Genomic DNA, 22,671 nt, shown 5'->3' on the forward strand with positions numbered 1-22,671 from the left:
AAGAACACACCAAGTTATATGTAAGCTTTTCTTTGGGTTAACAGCCAAATTTGTATAAACCAAAAAAATAAGAAAACCTTTTGTTAACAAATTTATTTTGCTTTGGCTCCCTCAAGGCTCAAGAGGTCCAGAGTCTGATTCTGTTCATCTTTGAACTCCCACTGATACTTCTGTGAGGGAAGTGATTTGACCAAAAATGCAATGCAAAGAAGCTTGATTCAAAGCAAACAGTATAGTCACTTACTTCTCACCCTTACTTAGAGATGAATCCTCCTGCCTTAATTCTGTTCCAGGGTCAAAGAAGCAGGGAAGATGTCGTAAAGCAAGAACTGGATGCAGGAGACATGGGTTCTATCCCTGGCACTGCAGACTTACAGTGTGCACTTCCTCTCTGGGCCTCAGGTGTACCAGCTGTAGAAGGAGAAGACTGGAGAGAGCATCTATTACCTTGCTACTCAGGGTGTGAGCAGTGGAAGGCTTTGAAACCGAGGGTAGTCATCAGTTAGATTCCCTTAGACTGTAACGTGCTTAATAAATAATATCCTGTAAACTGCCTTCACTGACCAAGCTTACTTTGTTTTGCAAATTGCATACCCTCCAAACTTCATGTAGCTTGGACAATATATATCAAGACTCCTTTAACAGCCCCTTATAGAAAACACCTCTGAGAGTAATGTTTGCTTAAGTTGTTTTTAAGGAACATGGAGCTAGTCTTACCCAGTTCAAACCGGTTGAGACCACCAACCATTCAGCTGGGCCTACACAAGTGTCTGGTGGGTGACTTTTTGACGTCAGAGGGCCCAAAACTCCACCCTCAGATCATGCTACTGCCACCATTTGCTAAGCATGTGTCCCATGAAGAAGCATGTAACTCAGATATGCTTGTGCAGATCACTGATTACCTCGCCTTTTTCCTGCCTCCAATCGCCTTCCCCTGGACCTTCGACCACCCTATACTCTCTACCCACAAATATCCCAAGCCTCTTGCCTTTGAGGAGGCAGAACCTGAGACCTATTCTCCTGTCTCCTTGCTTGGCTGCCTTGTGAATAAACTCTTTCTCTGCTGTAAACCTCAGCGTCTCAGCGCTGGTCGGGCAAACAAAACTAGTTCAGTAACAGCTTTGCCAGGAGCTGGTGAGCCATGTAGAAGCTCAGGTCCTGCTCCAGACCTACAGACTCAGAATCTGCCTTTTAGCCCCTTGCACACATGCACATTAACGTTTAAGAAGCACAGTCTAGGGCTCCCCTGGTGGCGCAGTGGTTGAGAGTCCGCCTGCCGATGCAGGGGACGCGGGTTCGTGCCCTGGTCCGGGAGGATCCCACATGCAGCGGAACGGCTGGGCCAGTGAGCCATGGCCACTGAGCCTGCATGTCCGGAGCCTGTGCTCCGCAATGGGAGAGACCACGGCAGTGAGAGGCCCGCATACCACAAAAAAAAAGAATCAGTCTAAAGCTTCTTCCAGCTCTCAGTTGAGTCACCTTCAGATTACCTGATGTGAGTGCCCTCTACTGGCTTTAGGAAACATTTTCTTTAGGAAACACTTCTGTTCCATTTCCCTCTGCTGGTTCTTTAAGGTTTTCAAATGGGACTTGAAGCTCCTAAATAGGGCCATAAGGACTACTAGAGCATATGTATGGGGCTTGAGTCTCCTCTGCAGTTTTGGGAAGCTGATGAATGTCTACTGCCCGAGCAGAGGGGCCCATGCCCTCTCTAGCTCAGATGGCTCTCTGATTCCCAATTACCGAGTAGTCTACCTTCCTGATGTCTCACCCTTGCCACTTCTGCTTTAGCAAAAAGCAGGGAGTGGAGGAAGAGCATCTGAGTGGGCCAGGTGATGGTGGGTCCCTGGCTTAATCACTAGCTATCTCTGAGACCTTCAGAAAATGACTTGCTTGTTCGCCCAGTTTCTTCTGCTGCCAGTTGACTAGTAAGGCATGGAAATGAGAAGAGGAGGACCTCTCAGGACTCTTATGAAAGGTCAGAGGTGATAACATATGTGAAAGCTTTTTTTTTTTTTTTTTTTTGCGGTACGTGGGCCTCTCACTGTTGTGGCCTCTCCCGTTGCGGAGCACAGGCTCCGGACGCGCAGGCTCAGCGGCCATGGCTCACGGGCCCAGCCGCTCTGCGGCACGTGGGATCTTCCCGGAGCGGGGCACGAACCCGTGTCCCCTGCATCGGCAGCCAGACTCTCAATCACTGCGCCACCAGGGAAGCCCTGTGAAAGCTCTTTGAAACCCTGAAACATTTCACAAACGTGAAGGTGTATGTGTCCCTGAAGCCGCTAGTGTAACCAGCTGCTCTGGTGCAGACCTGGCCAACTCCAGCCCCGCCTCAGCCTGATACCAACCAGGGTTCTTAGCCTTCCCCAATCGATAGAAATTGACTAGAGGCAAGACAAGAAACTCAGGTAAGGCTTTACTGGGGACCCTGCTGCAGCCGAGGGGAGCGAGAACAAACAACAGTTTCCCTTGATTGCTTGCTCCCTGAGGGGGTCGAGCTTATTCCTTACATGGGGTGAGGGTAGGGGTGTGTCCAGAGGTCAAGCCGAAGGCGTGTCTTAGGTGGTTTGCCCACCCCTTAGGTGGTGTTGGGTGCAGGGGTCATGCTTGGTACCCTGCTTTTGTTCCCCACATCCAGTTTTTGCTCTGGGCTCTTCAAAATTGGCAGTTGGGTTTTTTTGGTCTCTTTGCATCTTTTGGCCAGAATTTGCCCCAAATTATCACGCAGTTATTTTTAGTTCCATACAGTTTCTTTGTATTTTGTTGCTTGAGAGGTGTGTCCAGGTGCAAGCACTGCAGAACTGCAGCACTGCAGCAAAGGACCCCAGGTCCCAGCCTGTCTCAAGCCCAGCTCTGCTGTTGTGTGGTCTAATGCTCTAAATTCTCATTATTTGTCTAGATCAGGGATTCTCAGCCTTGGCACTGGTGTTTGGGCCCCTTAGTTCTTTGTTGTAAAGGGCTGTCCTGTGCACTGAAGAATGTTGAGCAGCATCCATGACCTTGACCCACTAGATGCCAGCAGCATCTCCCCCAAACACACACAGTCATGACAATCAAAAATGCCTCCAGGGCTTCCCTGGTGGCACAGTGGTTCAGAGTCCGCCTGCGGATGCAGGGGACGCAGGTTCGTGCCCTGGCCTGGGAAGATCCCACATGCCGCGGAGCGGCTGGGCCTGTGAGCCATGGCCGCTGAGCCTGCGCGTCCGGAGCCTGTGCTCCGCAACAGGAGAGGCCCGTGTACCACAAAAAAAAAAAAAAAAAAAAAAAAAAAAAATGCCTCCAGACACTGCCAAATGTCCCAGGGTGGCGGTGGGAAATGTCACCCCCGATGGATAACTCCTCTAGGTTCAGTTTCCTCAGTCTTTCTAGTCAATGCAAAATATTGTGCAGGGGTTTCTATATTTAAGTTTCTGGGCTACCCAAAGGGAAAGATACAGACACTGTTTCCATTCCCAGAGCACTAGAAGAGAGGAAGCAGGTAGGGCAGATGGGAGGAAGGACAAATATAAGGGAATAGTGGCAAACAAGAGACAATCTAGTCAAGCAAGGGTTTATCGTCTAGTGTTTTGTAGCACTTTTATAATTTAGAGATCACTTGCCTCAGTTCCCAATGACAGGTTGGGCGGCATTCTCGTTACTGACTGAGGAAACCAATGCCCAGAGAGGTTGTCATTTGCTTAACATGCCTGGTCCATGAGGGCTGTAAGTGTAGAGACAGTGTACATAGTGAGACATGACTTCACTGAGGGATGAGCCTTGAGCTGGATCGTGGAAGGTGGAAATGTTTGGAAACAGGAGGTGGGGAGTGGGATGCTCCAACATCATTGATTTTCAACTTCCACACACGATGGATAATATTCACCATAAAGACATATCCAAGAGGCATGCCAGATTTGGATGTAATCCCCACCTCCTATCTTTCCCCCAAGAAGGCAAAGAAAGCACTTCAATAATTTGTAATTATCGGAATTCTTACCAACCACTCAGGGTGTGTGTGTGTGTGTGTGTTTGCACACATGTTTACTCAGGTATGTGTGTGCACATTTAATCACTCGGGGTATGTGTGTGCCTGTACACACGCACGTGTTTTGGGAGGATGCTGTGGAATAGGTAAGAAAAAGCAGGTTATTCTCAAATTCCACCCTCTGTCTCTAGTTCCACCTGTTACCTCCTGCTCGAGGAAGCACAGCAGAATATGTGAAGTAGTTAGTCATCCTCAACCTTGTGACAACTCACACCTGATCATACCTTGCTGGGGTCACAACATCCGGGCTGAATCTCCTGTTCTATGTGGAGCAGATAGTAGAATCCACGCAGAGGCGGTGGTTGAAACAGTACTTCTATGTGCACAACTCTAGGGGGAACCAACGGTTCACGTCCTATTTTATGAAAACAGGGGTTCCCGAAGTTATTCGACACAGCAGCAAAGGTTATAGGAACTGTTGCAGACAATGTCTATTAGGGCATGGGTCCACATCCCAGGCCTTAAAGGCAGGTGGAGGCATTAACATTTAATAGCACACTGGTTACAAGGGTGGGCTCTTCAGTCAGGCGAACTGGGCCTGAGTCCCACTTCTGCTTCTATGTGCCCTTAAACAATTTAACATCTCAATCTTTCAGCTTCCTCATCTCTAAAATGAGTGGTAGTGAGAACTGACTGAAAACGTGTATTGAAGTGTAGAGGGCTTAAGGTAGCACCCGACTCATGGCAAAAACAAACACCTATAGTTATACTGATAAATTAACATTCCGACTGTACAAAGTCAGTTTCGTGCTTTTAATTACCTTTCCAAATAAAGAACACATTGAACTGTGCCTAAAAGGCCAACAATATCTATTTTTTACTTAAGTATAATTGACACACAATGTTAGTTTCAGGTGTACATCAGTGAGCGAATGTCTTTGTACATTACAAAATGGTCATCACAAGTGTAGTTACCATGTCACCATACAAAGCTAAATCAATATTATTGACTATCTTCCCCATGGTTAACCTTACAACTGTTCCACTCAGTTTCAAATGATGGTGCACCGTGCACTTTGACAACTATTGTTTGTGGGCCTGTTCTGTGGCAGGCACTGTGCTGGGTTCTGTATTTTACTTCGTTTGATCGGCAAAGGCCTCAGGCTCCAGGCAGTGTGACAGACAGCCTGAACTGCAAAGCTCTGATTTAGATGCCACCTTTCTTGGCAGAATTGGTGAATCATTTCTGCTCTGAACCTTCGTTTCATTCACCTCTAAAATCCAGAGGCTAAGGGAATATGAAAAATGAGAACCTGTCAGGTGCAGCTTGGGATGGGAAGGAGTTAGCACTTTTAAGTGCAGTGGGAAGGCAACTTGTACTCTGCACAGTTTGAAGCAAGGCTGTTTATGTGATCAGAAGTATGTTATAAAATGATCTCTTGGCTTCTCTCAGGAGAGCATTCCGTAAGAAGGCTGTGTAAAGCTCTCAGTACTGAAAATACTCCTAAATCTTGTATCCCCAGCCCATACCTACTCTCTAAGCCACTGTTCATTTGTCACATCCTCTTGGTGTCAAAAAGGCATATCTGACTTAATATGAGCAAAGCAGATTTTGACTATTCACACAGCCCCCACATCAGAAAATAGTGCCACTGACTACCCACTGGCTCAAATTAAAAATTTATGTGCCATCCTTGAGTCTTCATTTCCTTCACTACCCACATACAATCCATCACCAACTGCTGCTAGCTCTCCAAATGAGGAGGGTCTCCATTACTTCCACTCTAGTGTAAGCCACACCATCCTCTGCTCTGGACCCCCACAGACCTCCTAACTGGACTTTTGACTCCCAATCCATTGGCCACACGTGACCTTTAAAAATCTAATTATGTCCCTCTTAACACAAAGTGTAAAATTCTTCATCATCTTCCCTTTGCTTTTTGCTGAAAATTTCTTTCCTACAAGGTCCTGCCCGATGGGCTCCTATCTCTCCTCCATTTACCCTTTACTCACCAAGCCCAGTCACACTGATATTTCTTTTCCTTAAACACATTTAGCTCCTTCCAGTCTTGGGGCCTTTGTTTTGCTGCGCCCTCTGCTGGGAATACCTGCCCCCACCAGCTCTTAGTACAGTGGCAACTTCTCATTATGTGGTTCAAAGAAAAGACTGCTGTGGCTGACACGGCCTGCCCCTTCTACTTTCTTCAATGCACTTATCATAATAATCTTGTTGTAGCAGGTAGAATCTAAGGTGGGGCCCATGATCCCCAACTGTGGTATGCATTCCCTTGTGTGAGCCCTCCTCTTCGTGTGAGTGGGACCTGACTGCTGCTAGCCCACAGAATGTGGTGAGAGTGATGGGATGTATGTGCTTATGCATACATGATTATGTGTTATAAGAATGTGACGTCCATCTTGCTAAGAGACATTCTCCCTTGGTGGTTTTGAAGAAGCAAGCTGTCAGGCTGTGAGCTGCCATATGACAGGGATTGAGGGCCTCAGCCCCAAAGCCTACAAAGAAATGGATGTTGCCAATGACCATGTGAGCTTGGATGTGGATCCTTCCGCAGGCGAGCCTCAAAGGAGAAGCAATGTGGCAGCGCTGCTGTTGTAGTCTTGCAAAGGACTCAGCTAAGGCAGGCCTGTACTCCTAACACACCGAAAATGTAGGATGACAAAAGTGCTCTTTGTAAACCGTTACGCAACAATAGATAACTAATACACTTGTTAGCTGACTCCTGCATTGGAAAGTAAACTTCAGGAGGCCAGGGCCCTCTTCATTCTTCTTTTCTGAAGCCTCAGAACCCAGCAGGGTATTTAGCTTAGACAGCTAATAGCAGACACTTGCAGGTCAGAAAGAAACGTTCAGTAAATAGTAACTGTTAATATTAATACCCCCATGTATTGGCAGGAAAAGGCAGTTCTTGTTCTCTAATAGAGTTGAAGGCCCCTTTAGTGACAGGTGTGGCTGACTGTCATGGGATACAGAAAAGTTTGAGTACCAAATTAAGGCCTTTATGCCCTCCTGAATCAAAGAGCAAGTATTTGCTTCTGTCTGCCTGGCATACATTTCCTTTCCTTGCAATACTCCTCTGGGATCGGATCGTCCTCCCAGCTCTACATACTCTAGCACTCCCACCTATGCAGAACCAGTGGGGCTGACCCACCCCCTCCCCTGGTTCCAGAATGCACACATGTCCCAGCCCTGACCTGTCAGCATATTCCATCCCCCCTGGCCACAGTGTTTGGTTTGAGGTTGCTCACATGACCCAAGTCTGTCTAATCGGAGCCAAAAATCTAAATGTACTACTGGAAAAGAACAGCTTCCTTGTCCAATAGGGAGTGCTAACTATAAGGCTGATGTAAAATTAGAGCTGCTGGGACCTCCACATGGGGAGGGCCTGCCTAAAACTCAGCTCACACTGAGAAAAGCAGCGCTGAGAGATGAAGGGAGAGAGATGCCTAATGACACCACTTGAGCCCCTGGATCCAGCAGTGCCTAAAGACCTACCTTTTGGCTTTTTAGTTCAGTGAAACGAATCCATCCCCCTCTGCCCCCACTTTTTAAATCCATTTTGAGTTGAGTGTCCATCACTAGCAACTAAAAAAGCCTTATTACCCAGGATCTGCCACGAAATTGACACAGAAGGAAAAAATGGGTTTGATGTCTAGAAAGGGGGTATTTTGAAATAGAGTGAAGAAAAAAAGCTCATCTAAATAAATATTTTTAATAAACTACCACAGGAAATGAACCACTGAAGTAGATATCCCATAGGATTTAAAAAATTTTTGTAGTCTTTTATCATTTTCATGGGAGTTTTTGAAGAAATTGCTTAACAAGCCAAGTCCTTAAAACAATAAAAAAGTATCAAGTGCAAATATTTTAAAGAGTAACATCACTTAACAATACTCAACAGTGGAAACCATACCTTTAGACTTAGAAAAAAATGCTCTTGGCCGTAAGGTTAAGTTTGGACTCTATTATCTAACTTTGTCTGAGAGGCTATTATTCCCAAATGTTGTTTGTCTTTCTGATAAAAGGCTAATAAGGCAGAGAGCTTGTTCTGTTTTGGATTCTTCCCCCCACCTCTTTTTTCAAATGAGTGAAGAAATAAGCAGCTCTCATTTTTAAAAAAAAGGAAGAAAGAAAAAGGAAAAACAACCTGTGGCTGTCCCAAATTGGGGCCTCAGATACAAGATCTGAGCCTTTGGGGTCAAGTCACTGGCCTGTAGAGGCTCAGAACCCTGCCAAGGTCAGGTGTGCATCTCTGGGGAGGAGGAGGTGAGAGGCGCGAGGAGCTGCCACGCCATCGAGATTCTCTGCTGATTCTCCATGTGAGGGCCGGTCAGCTGATGGAACTGACCAAGAGCAACAAGATCCCCAAAACTGTCCACTGCAGGACCCTACAAGTAAGTGAAAAAGCTAGAGGACACCTCCAGGAAGAGATTGACTACCCAGTCCCTTCTGAGTCATAATCCCAAGGGGCAAGGATGATCCAACAGCTTCCCAGAGGTGCTTGAAAAAAAGCTTTGGTTCCATTCAGCTGGTCATTCCTGGTAGAGCCCCTTTAAGTGTGTAGACTTCACGGCCAGCTAACAGTCGCCACTGGAGTTGTGTTGTGTCCAAAGTCTGTTTGGCAACAAGAGGAAATGATCAGCTCTAAGGCCTCTTTAAAGAGCAATGCTGAGAGTATACATGGCGGAATGAATGACGTTCTTTGTTGGTTTAGTTTGGGTTTGTGGTTGCTTCTTGCAACCACACCAGATTTTGGGCTACACTGACTTTACAGATGAGGAAACTGGGGGCCCGAGAGGTTAAAATGCCTGAATTAGGGGCAGGGGTTACGATCCTTTTTCCCATTCTAATTTGGATACTGCATTTTCTCCAAATTCTTGTTTGCGTCCTCATGACAATCCAGCGAGAGAGGCAGAGCAAGGAGTAGCCCTATGTTACCAATGAAAGAAAACTGAGAACGGAGATGTTGAACAGCTTGTTCAAGATCACACAGGTAAAAAACGGCATAGCTGGGATGCAAAGTCTAATTAATTGACCATTTCTTTACATCTTTAACAGAAGGGAGATGGAGCAGGGAGAGAAATAGGTCTGTCTTTTTTCATCCCAGTGATGGCAGGTTTCAGAGCTAAGTGAGAGAGGAGGTAGCACTATTGATATTAACTTAACTGGCTCTATGGATTCTCTTTGAATTTCAAGCAGCCTTGCTAATAACACTTATACCCCAAGCGGGGGAGCTATGGCACACACCAGAGCTTGGCTGACCAACACACATTCCCGAGGCCCTTCTCCTTGTGGGTTTATACTCCGTTTCCCAGCCTCCCTTCCAGCTTACGGTGGCTACCTGCCAAAATTCCAGCCAATGAGGTTGGTTGGGATAAGAAGGGGGTAGGTTCTGGGAAAGATTTCATTTACTTGACAAAAAAGGTCAGACTCAATTGGTGAGTGAGGACTCATTTTTTTTTCCTCTCTTCATCCTGCCTTGAATGAAGTTGGTGTAGCCAGCAGCAGCTTTCTTGTGGCCATGAGGTGACAAGTCAGTGCGGTAAGGATGGCAACACAGAACGGCAGAAGGTGCCTGGTACCTTGATGACACTAGAGAGGCTGTGCCAGGACTGGGCTATCTCCAGCTTTCTGTTATGCAATAAAAATAAATCCCGGGCTTCCCTGGTGGCGCAGTGGTTGAGAGTCTGCCTGCCGATGCAGGGGACGTGGGTTCGTGCCCCGGTCCGGGAGGATCCCACGTGCCGCGGAGCGGCTGGGCCCATGAGCCATGGCCGCTGAGCCTGCACCTCTGGAGCCTGTGCTCCGCAACGGGAGAGGCCACAACAGTGAGAGCTCGCATAACGCAAATAAATAAATAAATAAATAAAACAAACAAACAAATAAATAAATAAATCCCTATTTGTTTAAGCTAGTATCTACTTAGGTTTTTCATTACTTGCCACCAAAGCATTCCTACCTGATAATTTAAAAAAAAGAGAGAAAGAAACCTTACCTCTTTTTAAGTAGAGATGTGAAGAGGCTAGGGCACCTCCTATCTTGGGAGACTGAGTATGATGTGACCAGGGTTAGGGTGTTACTTGTGAAAATCTCCCCAAATAGTAAAGATTAAATTATTGCACTGACATGTATTTACCTGGGAGAAAACCAGTAGTTGACGAGGCTGGAGACTACCATGTAGGACACTATGATTGTCCCTGACATGATGAGTGACATGAAGCCCAAGCCACAGAGGACACAAAGCAGTGAGAGGCTGCCCACAGAGATGACCAGTCCTAGAGGAAAGCATGTCAAAAGAATCATTCATCTAAAACAGACTGAAAACACCAGACCCTGCACCACTGTGTTTAAAACAACAGTTAACTCAGATGTTTTAAGTGAGGAGGTTTTCCACAAAAATCCAGACTTCTGGTATCGCTTAAAAAGGAGGCAATCTCAATACCCAAGTGAGCATCACTGCATGGCAACAACTGCTGGCCTTCCAGTCTCCTCCAGGCCCCACTGTTCCTAACTGTATTATTCTTGGACCGCTTTGCTCACTTCTGTTACCTGTCTTGCCCATGGGTGTTTGAATTTGAAACTCCCTCATTCTCAAGGTCGGGGATGGGCTCCCAATGGAATCCTCTAGAAGGAATTAGCCAAGACAGTAATGGGGGTGGTAAATCACGACCAGTGTTTCAAACTGCCTACCAAATACTATAATTTACACTTACCTACAACCTATGGAAATAAAGGCTATGCAGGATAAATAAAGTAAAATCTAAACATAACTTTTGATTACATCCTTTACAACCCAGCCTGGCAACTATCACACAGTAACCATAGGTCTGAATGGTCATTTTACCCACCATTAAATAAGTTTTTAATGGGAATATTAATGAATTACCATCTAATAAGTGCAGAGAAAATACATTTTTATAACATGGGGTCTATGGGAGAAAAATAATAAAAGGTACCATGGAAAGAGGATGGATTTTCATAGTTGACACGCCTGAGTTTGATCCTAGTTAAGTCATTTATGGTGAGACTTTGGGCCGCTTGGAGCTTTAGTTTAACTCATCTGTAAAAAGAATATAGTAATAACTACCTCTAAGTGTTGACGTTGACAATTAAGAGACTATCATATATGTGACTCACTGTGGCAGTTTTGTCTGCCCAGCACACTTTCTCTTGCCTTCCTCATAACAAAATTCCTCTTTCCAATGCAGAACTAATAACATGGCAAATGTTGCATGGCAGACATCCTTTCCCTTGCCTCACGAGTTGTCAAATAGCCCACCCAGTACTCCACAGTGACAGTTTCAGGGATGGACTCTGGAAAGGAAGGAAAGTAGAGAATGTAAACAGACGTGCTGCCTTTTCATAAAGATTTACAAAATCTTAGATCAGTATTTTTCAAAGGATGGCTAACCACCACCTGTATCAGAATCAGATGCATTAGGGAATCTTGTTGAAAATTTGCATTTCTGGACCCCACTCCAGACCTACTAAATAACAATCTCTGGATGACACATGAAAGTCCACATGTTCAAAAAGCAAGTAAGATTTATGCAGACTCAAGTTGCAAAACCACTGCTCTGAAGTGGAACAGCTTTGCACATGCTGTTCCTCCTATCTAGAAAGCCCTTCCTTGTCTACTCTGGGACAAAGTTGTTATACATCTTTAAAGTGCTCTCTCCTGTAAAACTTTGTATGACACCACAAAAAGGTAGTGGCTCTCTTATTTCTTTCTAAATTTACCTTTGTTTTAATATTGATTCATCTTTCGCCCATCTATCCATCAATATTTACTGAACCACCACTCTGCCATACTGTATTTGGCTCATCCACCTACTGTGCCTGCCTTCTTCTTCAAGTGTAAACTGCCTTGTCCACAATCCCTTTGGTAGGGAAGCAACCCTGGGTGCTCTTAGCTCTGGGAAGCCATAGAATGAGCCAGAGGTGATCACCTGAGCAGATGGCAACCATCTCTTTGTGGACTGTGATCTGATTTGAAAAGGCAAACTGAGCCAATCAGATTTACTTTCTTAGTAATTTTAACTTAGCAACTCAGGGAGAAGCTGACAATTGGCAGTGGGACTTCAGGAGGAAAGGTGGAGAAGGGGGAACCTCAGTACATAGCAAGGCACCTGGCATGCAACAGGTGCTCAATAACTATCTGTGGAGTGAATGGCTTCTCTGTTTAATGACAATAGTTAGCATTCATGGAGAAGCTACTCTGTGCCAAGGATTGTGCTAAGTACTTTATGCAACTGTAAGTTTCAATCCTCACAACCCTCTGAGATAGTATTATTATACCCCTATTTTACATATGAGGAATTTGAGGCTCAGAGAGGGTAAATAATGTGTCCAAAATCACACTGGGGGAGGTGGGATTCTAATAGACTCCAGAGTCCATGTTTTAACTACCCTGACAACCTGCCTTGGTCGATGTGATTTTGACAAGAACAGGAACCTTTGACAAGAGTGGCAGATGCCCAATAAATACTGTCATCCCAAGTGAGTCATTTTCCAAGGGGGAGAGTAACTGAGTAGGATACCTTCTAGTAATATGACTCCCACAAATGCAGCCAGGGAGGCAAGCACCACAAGGAGCAGGAAGCAGCCAACAGGAACGGCCGACACAGCAGCAAACACCAGCAAGGTGAGGGTCAGAAAAGGATGCCTGTCCAGGTACTTGCCCACTGGAGACTTCATAAAGGCAATCACCTGTGGGCAAAGGAGACGAGCAGGACTGAATGCCATGTCTGAACCCCAGGTTGATGAATTCACCCGAGCTATAGGAAGTATAAGCCAAGGTCATAAAGTTGGAAGGCCCATAGCTAAGAAGTCAACAATAATAATCCTCCCAAGACATGAGCTGCCCCAGCAACAACTTAAGGCAGCTGTGGACGGGGGCAAGTTTGAGGGCTCCACACAACCTCAAGTCTTGTGAAAGGAGGAAAGACCCAGGCATGGCTCTGCTGCTTCACACACACCCTCTCAGAAGGCATCCTCAGCATATGTGTGCTCTGATGTAATATACGTACAATTGGCTGCTTACTTCACAGCTGAGGCCACTGAGGCACAGAGAGGTTAAGTCCTAGCTACTTGGCATCACCTGGGAGCTTGTTAGAAATGCAATATCTTGGGCCCTGACCCAGACCTGCCAAATCAGATTCTGTTTTTTAATGAGATCACCAGGTGATTTGTACACACATTAAAGTTTGAGAAACGGTGGGACAAAATGACTCACCTAGAGTCACACGGCTTCCAAGTGGCAAAATCTAGGCATTCAAAGCTAAATCTCTTCACTTCAGATGTCAGATGTTTGCAATGGCTGCCACTTCATTAGGAGAAAATGTTTTTATGTCATCAACCTGGATACCACAGTCAGGCCACAGCCTGATGACTACTGCAAGCTTATGCTGTGTTAATAAGTAGGTTATCTTCCTCCACCAGGCAAAAAGGTTCTGGAGCTGGCTCAGTGAGGGGTTGGGGGGGCTGCTTTAATACAGAGCTGGCCCTAGGCATCCTCACAAGGATGGGCTTCCCCCTCTTCTTAGGGTCCACGCCATCTCTCTCCTCAGTGCTGGCATGCTACTTCCCGTTCCCTTGAAAGCTTCCATCATTCCAGAACTTTTCCCCATCAAAACTGGTCCTTCCTGTGTCTCATTCCTTAGGGCCATGTAGGCCAGCAGGTGAACTGAAGATATAATTTAAGCTTCAGTGATGGTGGGTGCCACTAACCAAAACGCACGTTCTCCTAGAAAGAGTTGTTCACCCAAGTGATTCAAATGGAGGAAACTGTGGGCAAGCTGGAAGGCAAGAGGATTTTGGAGCTCAAGTTGATGGTGACAAAGCACAGAACTCACTCTGCTTAACTAGAAAAGGCTGTTCCACAAAGCCACCGTTCTCAGTCCTGGGGCTTCAGCATTGACAAACTTCACTTCCGGGCCCAAAATGGCATAACGCCTACGGGCTACACTGCCTCCAGCTACTCCTTTCTGACAAAAGCTATCTAAGACTTGGCTGTTCAGCTTCTCTCGCCAGAAGTGACTGTGCCAGGAACCACCTCTGAGCTGGAAATACCCAGCTTGGATACCCTAGGATCAGAACCCAGTGAGATCTTCCCGTTAGGGCGGCTGAAGGTGAGAGAGAGGCATAGGGGCCGCGGGAGTGGGGCTGGATGGTCCTTCGAGCTGTCTCAGGTCTTGACTGCTTTCTAGCTCTAGTCTACGTGTATCCTTAGTAAACCTCCAGGGGTCATCAGACTGAACTGCTCTCTCTGATCCTTAAAATCAAGAGACCCAGTAACCACAGTGGCGGGGGAGCAGATGAGGCTGGAACACCAGAATGCCAGGCTTATGACTTTATACCTAGACTGTCCAGCACAGAAGCCACATGTGGCCACTGAGCACTTGAAATGTGGCTAGCGTGACCGATGAATTGGATGTTTAATCTAATTTAAATTTAAAAACTGATGTTTGATTCAGTCATTGAAAAAATTTTAATTACATTTCAAATAAGGTGGGTATGTTTCAAATAAGTTTTTCAATGATCAATTTTATGAAATCTGAATAGAGACCAAGTATTTCCAATGGAAAATCAGCATGTGAATTGAGATGTGCACTGAGTGTATTAAAAAAAGAATGTAAAATATCTCATCAATGATTTTTTAATATTGATTACATGTTCAAATTATATTGTTTTGGATATACTGGGTTATATAAAATATATTATTAAAGTTAATTTTACATGTTTCTTTTTATGTTTTTTAATATGGCTACTAGAAAACTTAAAACTATATATGTGGTTCACATAATATTTCTGTTGAAAAGCGCTCACTCAAATTTTACCTAGAAAAAAACCAAGAAGCGAACTGTTGGCATTTGAGCAGGACTGTGATGCAATCAAAGGAATAATTTAAAAAAGATGAACCTGGTGGTCCTGTGCAAGAGGCAATGAGGAAGATTTGCAGGGAAGCCAGCAAGAGATAATCATGGCCAAAACTAGGCTGATGGCAGGGAGGGAAGAGGAGGAGGAGATGCAGTATGAAAGTGGAATGACAAAAGAAAATTCAACAGGACCAGGAGACAGTTTGGCATGGGGATCCAAGAGGAGAAAAGCAGGAAGGAATTACTTGTAGTCCTTAAGAAATCTAATTTTTTCTTAGCCTCTTCTAAATCTGGGCCCTACAAGGAAAAAATAGAAAGTTATTCAGATATGCAGAGACCAATTTAAGATGCAGACAATTAAGCCCAGCAATTGTCTTCCCCTAGGGAGGATGGCCCTGCTCAGACCAGTCTGTCTCAGAAGAGGAAGATATGATTCAGTTATGCCTAATAATAATACAGAACATTCATTAAACACTCAAGTGCCAAGCACTATTTTAAGAGCTTTCAATAAACCTCCTTATTTTTTTCTCTCTACAATGCTATGAGGTAGATAACAAGGCAAAATTTAACATTATTTAAATCCGGGAATTAGACCATAGCAATTAACTTTTTATTCTCCCAGGCAACAGAGGGTGACACAATGGAAGGATGGAAAGTGGGAGAGCTTATTATTCAGCAACATTTTCCATCGCCCTCCTGGAAGCAGACACAGGTTATCCAACCTAGATTTTACAGGCATGGTGCGGTGCTAAATAACCCAGGAATGCCAGGCTGGGACAGACTGGCACCATTATGTTCCAGACTCTGTGCTAAGGCCTTCTCAAACGACATCTGAGATCATCTCACAACAAAGCTATGAGCCTGGCATTGCTTAATTTAGAGAAGATGAGATGGAGAGTCAATGAGCCCAAGCAACTTGCCCAAGGTCAAACACAGGTGATTTATTTTAAAATGCACACATGAGTATGGGAGGTTCCAAAATAGGGACAACATGGCCAGTGTTTAAGGACATGAAGGCTCCATCTGGAACTATTCAGAAGAGAGGCTAATTCCCTGGTGTTAGAATGCAAAAGATAATCAGTATCCACTGTCTTTGCTACCAGAGGGGTGGAGGGCAGAGGGGTCAGCATTATTTAAAACCACTGGTAATGACAAGTCCAAGGTGCTGCGTGACAATTTCTCCCAGATTTTGGTCCTTGTGATTCAGGATTAGAATACAGGTGCCAAGGAGGTAATTCAAAAACATCCTTTGTGGAAGGAAAGGGCCAGCATGAGAGCAAAACTATTTTGTCCTAGGTAATCCACACAAGGAGATAGCATTGGGAGGGCACCTGCCCAGCCCATGCTCCATCTCTCTTACCTCCTCTGTGAAAACTGCCCCCTCTCACAGCAGGGGTAGGCCCCTGAAGCCATGTTTTTGTTTTTTTTTTTTTGCGGTACGCGGGCCTCTTACTGTTGTGGCCTCTCCCGTTGCGGAGCACAAGCTCCGGACGCGCAGGCTCAGTGGCCATGGCTCACAGGTCTAGCCGCGCCGTGGCATGTCGGATCTTCCCAGACTGGGGCACGAACCCGTGTCCCCTGCATCGGCAGGCGGACTCTCAACCACTGCGCCACCAGGGAAGCCCCTGAAGCCATGTTTATACCAGTGGAATGGAAAGCCCCAGCCCAACTGCCACCTCCCTGGCCATAGGTGACTTGGTCAAGCAGATTCTTGCTCCTAGGAATCAAGCACTCCCAAGACCAGGTCCCATAGAGGATTTCAGCTGGGAGCTGGAGGAGACAAGGGGAGTTGAAGGTACCATCCTGGGCGATCATGTCTGCCCATGTGAATGGAAGAGCAAAGGAAGCCAGGCTGCAAAGAGAGGAGAATGAAGCTGATATACAAAGAAGAGTTACGATGAGGAACAATATGTCTCAAGAGAGGGCACTGAGGGCTTCCCTGGTGGCGCAGTGGTTGAGAGTCCGCCTGCTGATGCAGGGGACATGGGTTCGTGTCCCTGTCCGGGAGGATCCCACATGCCGCGGAGCAGCTGGGCCCGTGAGCCACGGCCACTGGGTCTGCGCGTCCGGAGCCTGTGCTCTGCAACGGCAGAGGCCACAACAGTGAGAAGCCCGCGTACCGCAAAAAAAAAAAAAAAAAAAAAAAAAGAAGAAGAAAAGAGAGGCCACTGAGAGTTATCTGACCCCAGTGACCTGCCAGACCCTGGTTCTAACCCCTCCTGAGGCTCCGCCCTGTTTACTTCCTGCCTTGGCTTCTACGATAGCCTTACATTTCCCAAAAGCCCTGGCAGATCTCACTGTCTGTTTGTTTGTTTAAGCTATTTGGGACAGGTTTCTGACTCTGTCAGTCTAAAAGTAAGACAATTAAGACTTGACATTCCAGAGGTTTCCTAGAAGAGATGACGGAGTTGTTTCACAAACACTCCATCTGGAAGCCATCTATTCTTATCTGGAACTCAAAGGGTTTATTAACTGAGAAAAGATTATAAATTACTTGGGGGAAAGAAATCATCTAAATATCACAGAAGCAAGGGGATGACTATGTAAATTATGGTATGTCAATCTAAGGGAAGGTTCTACCACCAAGAAAAGCAATTGTTCAGAAGACCTATGCTTTAATATGGAAAAATACCAATATAAAATATCAAGCAAAAATAAAAAATATAGAACTACATCTGCCACAATTAAAACCACTAGATCTAAAAATTACATACTAAAGCGTCCTAATAATAATAATAACAACAACAACAACAGTAATGATAATACCACCACTGGATTTGTTAGTGATGGGTTTACAGGTGACTTCCTTTCCTTTACTGACAATATTACTCTATTGAGTAAACACAATTAATATAATTAATTCAATTAATATAATATAAACATTTAAAAGAAACGACCTCAGGACTATCTGAAGAACATCAGGGCTTAGCCAACTGATGATCTGTCCCATCATTCTGGGAGTTAACTGCCCTGGAAGTTATCTGGTCCAAATCTATTCCAATGACCATGGCTGAGGATCTAAGGTGAAAAAATGAAGAAATGTCAAGAAGTCAGAGTTCACATGTTTTGAAATGCCTACCTTAGAAGGTAGACACGAATATTAACTAAGTTAAGATATGCCAAGTGCGCAGCACAGTGCTTTGCATATAATGAGTGCTCAACGAAGGTTAATTAATGTACAGTCAGTCCCTATTATTTGCAGATTCCGTATTTGTGAATTTGCCTACCCACTAAAATTGATCTGTAACCCCAGAATCAACACTTTGAGTTGCTTTCATGGACGTGCACACGGCAGTGAAAAACGTGAGCCACCTGACACACATGTTCCCAGCTGAGGCCAAACTAGGCAACACTCTGCCTTCTTCTTTCAGATCTTTATACAACTGTCCCTTTCATGGTTTATTTAGTGCCATCTTTTTCTGCATTTTTATGTTTTCTGTTGATGATTTTGACATTTAAAATGTGTAGCAGTACTGTCTAGTGTTCCTAAGTATAAGAAGGCTGTGACATGCCTTATAGAGAAAATACCGTATGTGTATTAGATAAACTTCATTCAGGCAGGAGTTATAGCTGCCTGTATAGTACAGGCTGTTGGCCTGGATGTTCAATGTTAATGAATCAATAATATCTACAGAATAAAGGTGACTTTAAGACACACAAAACAGGTTATGGTTTGATTGGTTGATGAAAATGTTGCCACCAGAAGTTTGCCAGAACCTAATCCTGTACTACCCGTTTGAGCAATTGTTCAGTATGTGCTAATTCAGTGTTTGAGGTGACTCAACAGAACTAACACAAATTATATAACGAGAATCAACTGAACATATAGATGAGTATGAGGACCTTTCTCACGGAGCTAACTTTTAGTAAGAAGAGTCTCAGCCTGCTGGCTAGAAAGCTGCTTGTCCAACCTAAAAATATCTTGCTAAATCCACAAAGAGTGCCAGAGGCATTTGGGGATGAGTTCAGAAAAGATCTCTATAGAGTATATTGCCCTAGACTGCAAAGGTCTGGCTCCTCAAATAGATACTAGTGGTGTCCAATACGAAAAACAGATCACCAACCAGTTCACTTTCTTACATATACATATGTATTTTATGGGTATATTGCATAGAAAAAAAATCTAGAAGAACATACAACAAAATGTTAATAATATTATCTCTGAGAGCTGTTATTTTTTTCCCTGAAAAAATGTTGAAAGGCACATAGAAGAAAGCAATAAAGATAAAGCAGAATATACTATCTCAAGTCCCATTGGCATTGAATGGCTATTGAGCACTTGTAAAATGTCTAGTTCAAATGGAAATGTGCTGTTAAGTGTAAAATACAGACTGGATTTCAAAGACTTAGTACAAAAAAGAATGTAAAACATCTCAATAATTTTTTCATTAATATTTTTTATAATGATTACATGTTGAAATATGTTTTATATAGGTTCAATAAAATACACTATTGAAATTAATTTCACCTGCTTCTTTTTACTTTTTAAATGCGGCTACTAGATAATTTTAAATTACTTCTGTGGCTTATGTCGTATTTCTATTGAACACTGGATTTCTAGTGGAACACTGGGCTCAAAGTAGACGTTAGCCTCTCATTTTCAGGGTAACAGGTCAAAATTAACAGCAAAACAAAAAAAAGGATGTTATCTGTGGCACAGACTAAGAGTTGCTTCTATTTCCAGCCAAAGAATTCATTTGCTACAAGGGCTGATCATAAGACTAAATTTTGGTCTATGAGATGCAACTGGAAGCTTTGTGTGTGTATGACTTCCAGGAAGTCTCCTTAAATTGGAGGTGGTATGCAAGTCTTTCTCTCCCCACATCTTATTGCCTAGAATATGGATACAATGGCTGATACTCTAGCAGTCATCTTGGACAGTGAGTTTGAAGGTCACAACTCAGACATGACAAGGTGGTGAGTTAGAGAGGTTCCTGACCTACCTCCAAATTTCTTCTACTTGAGAGAGAAATAACTTTCCATGGTGTTTAAGCTAGTATTATTTTGGGATCTTCCATTATATGCTCTGATTGGAAACTGACCTTTGAGTTACCCTGGACAGACGCTATCAGCAAAGACACCCTCCTCTGCAGCTCCTGCAAGTCCTTTGAAGTACTCGGGGGCTCTTCTTTCACCATCCTGAAACCCACTTCAGGTCTCTTTAGGGATGAATTCTACCAGTAAGCTCTTCAGTGCAGGGCACAGTCAAATCTCTCATGTCACCTTGTCTCTTGCTGTCACTGGAGGAAATGAAAAGTATCTTAAACCATTAGTGGTCTTCACCCAACTGACCCAACAAGAGATTCTACTATCCTCACACACTGATGGTGGGCATGCAGATGGAGGGTAACTTGGCAATATCTATCAAAATTTCAAATTGCACATACCTTGATCCAACAATTTACTTTCCAGGAACTTGAAGGAAATAATCAGTTATATCAAAACATGCCAAAAGGATGTGCAGTGTACCCCTGTTCCTAATACATAATAAATAGTAAAACAGTGGAAAGAAGCTAACTGTCTACTAATAGGAAATAGGTTAAATAATGATAAATTCATAGAATGGAGTATTGTATAGCCATTAAAATGATATTGATATTTATTTAGTGAAATAAAAATACATCTATGATGTGAAAAAATTATAGAATACTATATATTGTTACATATTTTATGCATATATCCATAATATAAAATACATATATGTAGTTATGTATTCTATGTATATATCCATAGTAAAATAAAAGATCTAGATGGACATATAACAAAATGTTAATGGTATTGTCTCTGAGAGCTTATGTTTTTTTAGCCTGACAAAATTGTGAAAAGAATGTGGAAGAAAGTAAGAAAGCTGAATACACTATTTCAAGTCCTATTGTCTTTTTTCTTTTTTGGCCAGAAAACCTTTTTCAAACAAGTGGCAGTGGCCAATACACTAAACAGGTTGGCTCCCAATTACATTGTGCCATAAATTATTCTCTATTTACTTGTAAGTCTCAGCTCCATAACAAGAGAGGCACCTGAGAGACAGACTTTGCCACAATTATACCCTGTGACTCAACAGCCTGGAATATCCAGGACTGTCCCAATCTCACATAATTATTTATTTTTAATAAAAGCTTTTTGTTAAGTTAGATATCTATCTTTTAAACCCTTTTTTATTTTCATATAAACTAATATATTGTTATTTTATATTTTCCAGAACAACACTGTAGGGCTGGACACAGATATCTTTTCCATTTCTCCCTTACAACTGATCTCCTGACCTATAGCACAAATGCCTAAAAGATTGTCACAGTGGACAAAATTAACTGAGAGAGGCTCACATTTATTTACCATACTGAACGTCCCCCATGCTAATTATGTGAGATAGGAAGAGGTATCTCCTAATATCTATAGGGTCTAGCACCAAATTAAAGCACATTTTAATCTCCCCAGCTAGAGATTCTCTGCTACAATCCCTTTTGTGAAACAGGAATCCCCTGAACAGGGCAGGACTAAACTCCCATTCCCATACTGTCTCTGAAGCTACAGCTGGCACAGATTTGAATTTGCGATGTTCCCAGCACTCAATTCCCCTAATCTCCAATCTGCAAGGGTCAGAAACAAGCCCAGCTCCCCTACTGGTCTCCCAGGGCCTTGGAAACCCAAGCGCCAGCCGGGCACCCAAGCGCACTGAGAGGTCTCGGGAGGAGGGAAGACGGCAACCCCTTAACCCGACGCAGCGCACAGTTTCCCGCCTTCTGCCTTCTCCGCGCCTTCCGGGCTGAGCCAGGAGAACACGAGCCAACCCGCCCTTCCCCTTCCACGCCCCCCCCCACTCCAAAAGCCCCCGGCTCTTCCACTACTGCCCCTCCCGGGACAAAAGGAAACCCTGAGCATTCCAGCCGGGCGGGGGAGGGGTCGCATCTCTGGCTTGAGGCCGGGAACCGCCGGGCGCCTCGGGCCTATCCAGACCTCCCCCTCCCCATCTGGTTCCAGTCTCTCAGCCTTCCTAGACGCGAGAGGGGACAGGCGGCCAGTTTCTTGGGATCCAAGGAGAGGGGAAAAGGGGAGTGATGCAGGTACAGAGGGGGCTCTGCTCCTGAGGGGGCGCCGAGGCTGAGAAATGGGAGCTCGGGGGCGGGGAGTCGAATACCACCTGTGGTACTTGGAATTCCCCTCTCTGCCGTGAGGGGGGAGGGGCCCTCCATAGAAAAGAGGAACCCGGGAGGGAGGAGGGCACCCATTTTCATTAATCCTAAAGAGGGAGTTCGGAGTCTTCCCAACCAGGTTTCCCAAGAAGGGGAAGGGTCCGGGGTGGGATGGGGATGGCAACCCTTTTACCAAATGTAGTAGTAGGTGTAAGGGTGTGTGTGTGTGTATGGGGGTCTCGCCGGGGCTCGGAGGGATGAGAGTCCCATTACCAAACGTCGTGCTGAAGGCTTCGGGCGTGGGACACCGATTATCCTCTCAACCGACCCCCGCCCTCCTCCAAAATTTGTCCCGCCCGGCGAGGAGGGTGTCTAGCCAGCTGGGTCCCCTGCGCCCAAGCTGCCAGCTCTCACCTGGTCCTGGCGGCCGCGCTGCGTGTGCGGGCAGCTGGAGGAGACACGCCCAAGCGGCGGCTCTGAAGCGGGAGCCTGCGCTCTCACTCCACCCCCGCCAGCAGTATTCCTCCGCCGCGCGGCCCCGCGCCGTCCCTCCTCTCCCCTCCTCTCCCCTCCCCTCCCCTCCCCTCCGCTTGGCTCTCCCCGCCTGCAGCTCTTGCAGAGGACGCTGTCTCCCTCAGCTTTTTGGAGCCTCCCGGACAAGCCACGAGTGAGGAGCACGTGAGG

General features: G+C 45.0%; 1 protein-coding gene across 4 annotated transcripts; it reads right to left on the bottom strand.

The window, feature by feature from the left end:
- Positions 1-354: 354 nt before the first annotated feature.
- On the bottom strand, positions 355-22,500 carry LDAF1 (lipid droplet assembly factor 1). Of its 4 annotated transcripts, XR_014017609.1 has the most exons (6): positions 22,402-22,500; positions 19,900-20,097; positions 12,521-12,689; positions 10,117-10,255; positions 4,249-4,379; positions 355-411 (listed from the first exon to the last, which is right to left on the bottom strand). XR_014017609.1 is itself a non-coding variant. In XM_081256341.1 (5 exons), the coding sequence occupies exons 2-5, from the start codon at positions 19,993-19,995 to the stop codon at positions 8,558-8,560; spliced, it is 441 nt and encodes a 146-aa protein (XP_081112467.1). In that variant the 5' UTR covers positions 19,996-20,097; positions 22,402-22,500; the 3' UTR covers positions 7,764-8,557. The 4 variants fall into 4 exon arrangements, 2 of the variants coding, with proteins under 2 accessions (XP_081112467.1, XP_081112468.1); XM_081256341.1 differs by lacking the exons at positions 355-411; positions 4,249-4,379 and adding an exon at positions 7,764-8,594; XM_081256342.1 differs by lacking the exons at positions 355-411; positions 4,249-4,379; positions 22,402-22,500 and adding exons at positions 7,764-8,594; positions 22,261-22,389.
- Positions 22,501-22,671: the final 171 nt, after the last annotated feature.

The sequence above is a fragment of the Mesoplodon bidens genome (genome assembly GCF_964165515.1).
Source record: "Mesoplodon bidens genome assembly, chromosome: 15".
NCBI lineage: Eukaryota > Metazoa > Chordata > Mammalia > Artiodactyla > Ziphiidae > Mesoplodon > Mesoplodon bidens.

What these genes read in the sequence shown, in the direction of transcription:
- LDAF1 (XM_081256341.1), bottom strand. Translation starts at nt 19,995, where the DNA reads ATGGTGAAAGAAGAGCCCCCGAGTACTTCAAAGGACTTGCAGGAGCTG. An exon ending in CTGTCCAGGGTAACTCAAAG is followed by an intron (nt 12,690 to 19,899) that starts GTCAGTTTCCAA and finishes CTTTGCCCACAG; the next exon opens with GTGATTGCCTTTATGAAGTC. An exon ending in GGGAGTCATATTACTAGAAG is followed by an intron (nt 10,256 to 12,520) that starts GTATCCTACTCA and finishes GCTTTCCTCTAG; the next exon opens with GACTGGTCATCTCTGTGGGC.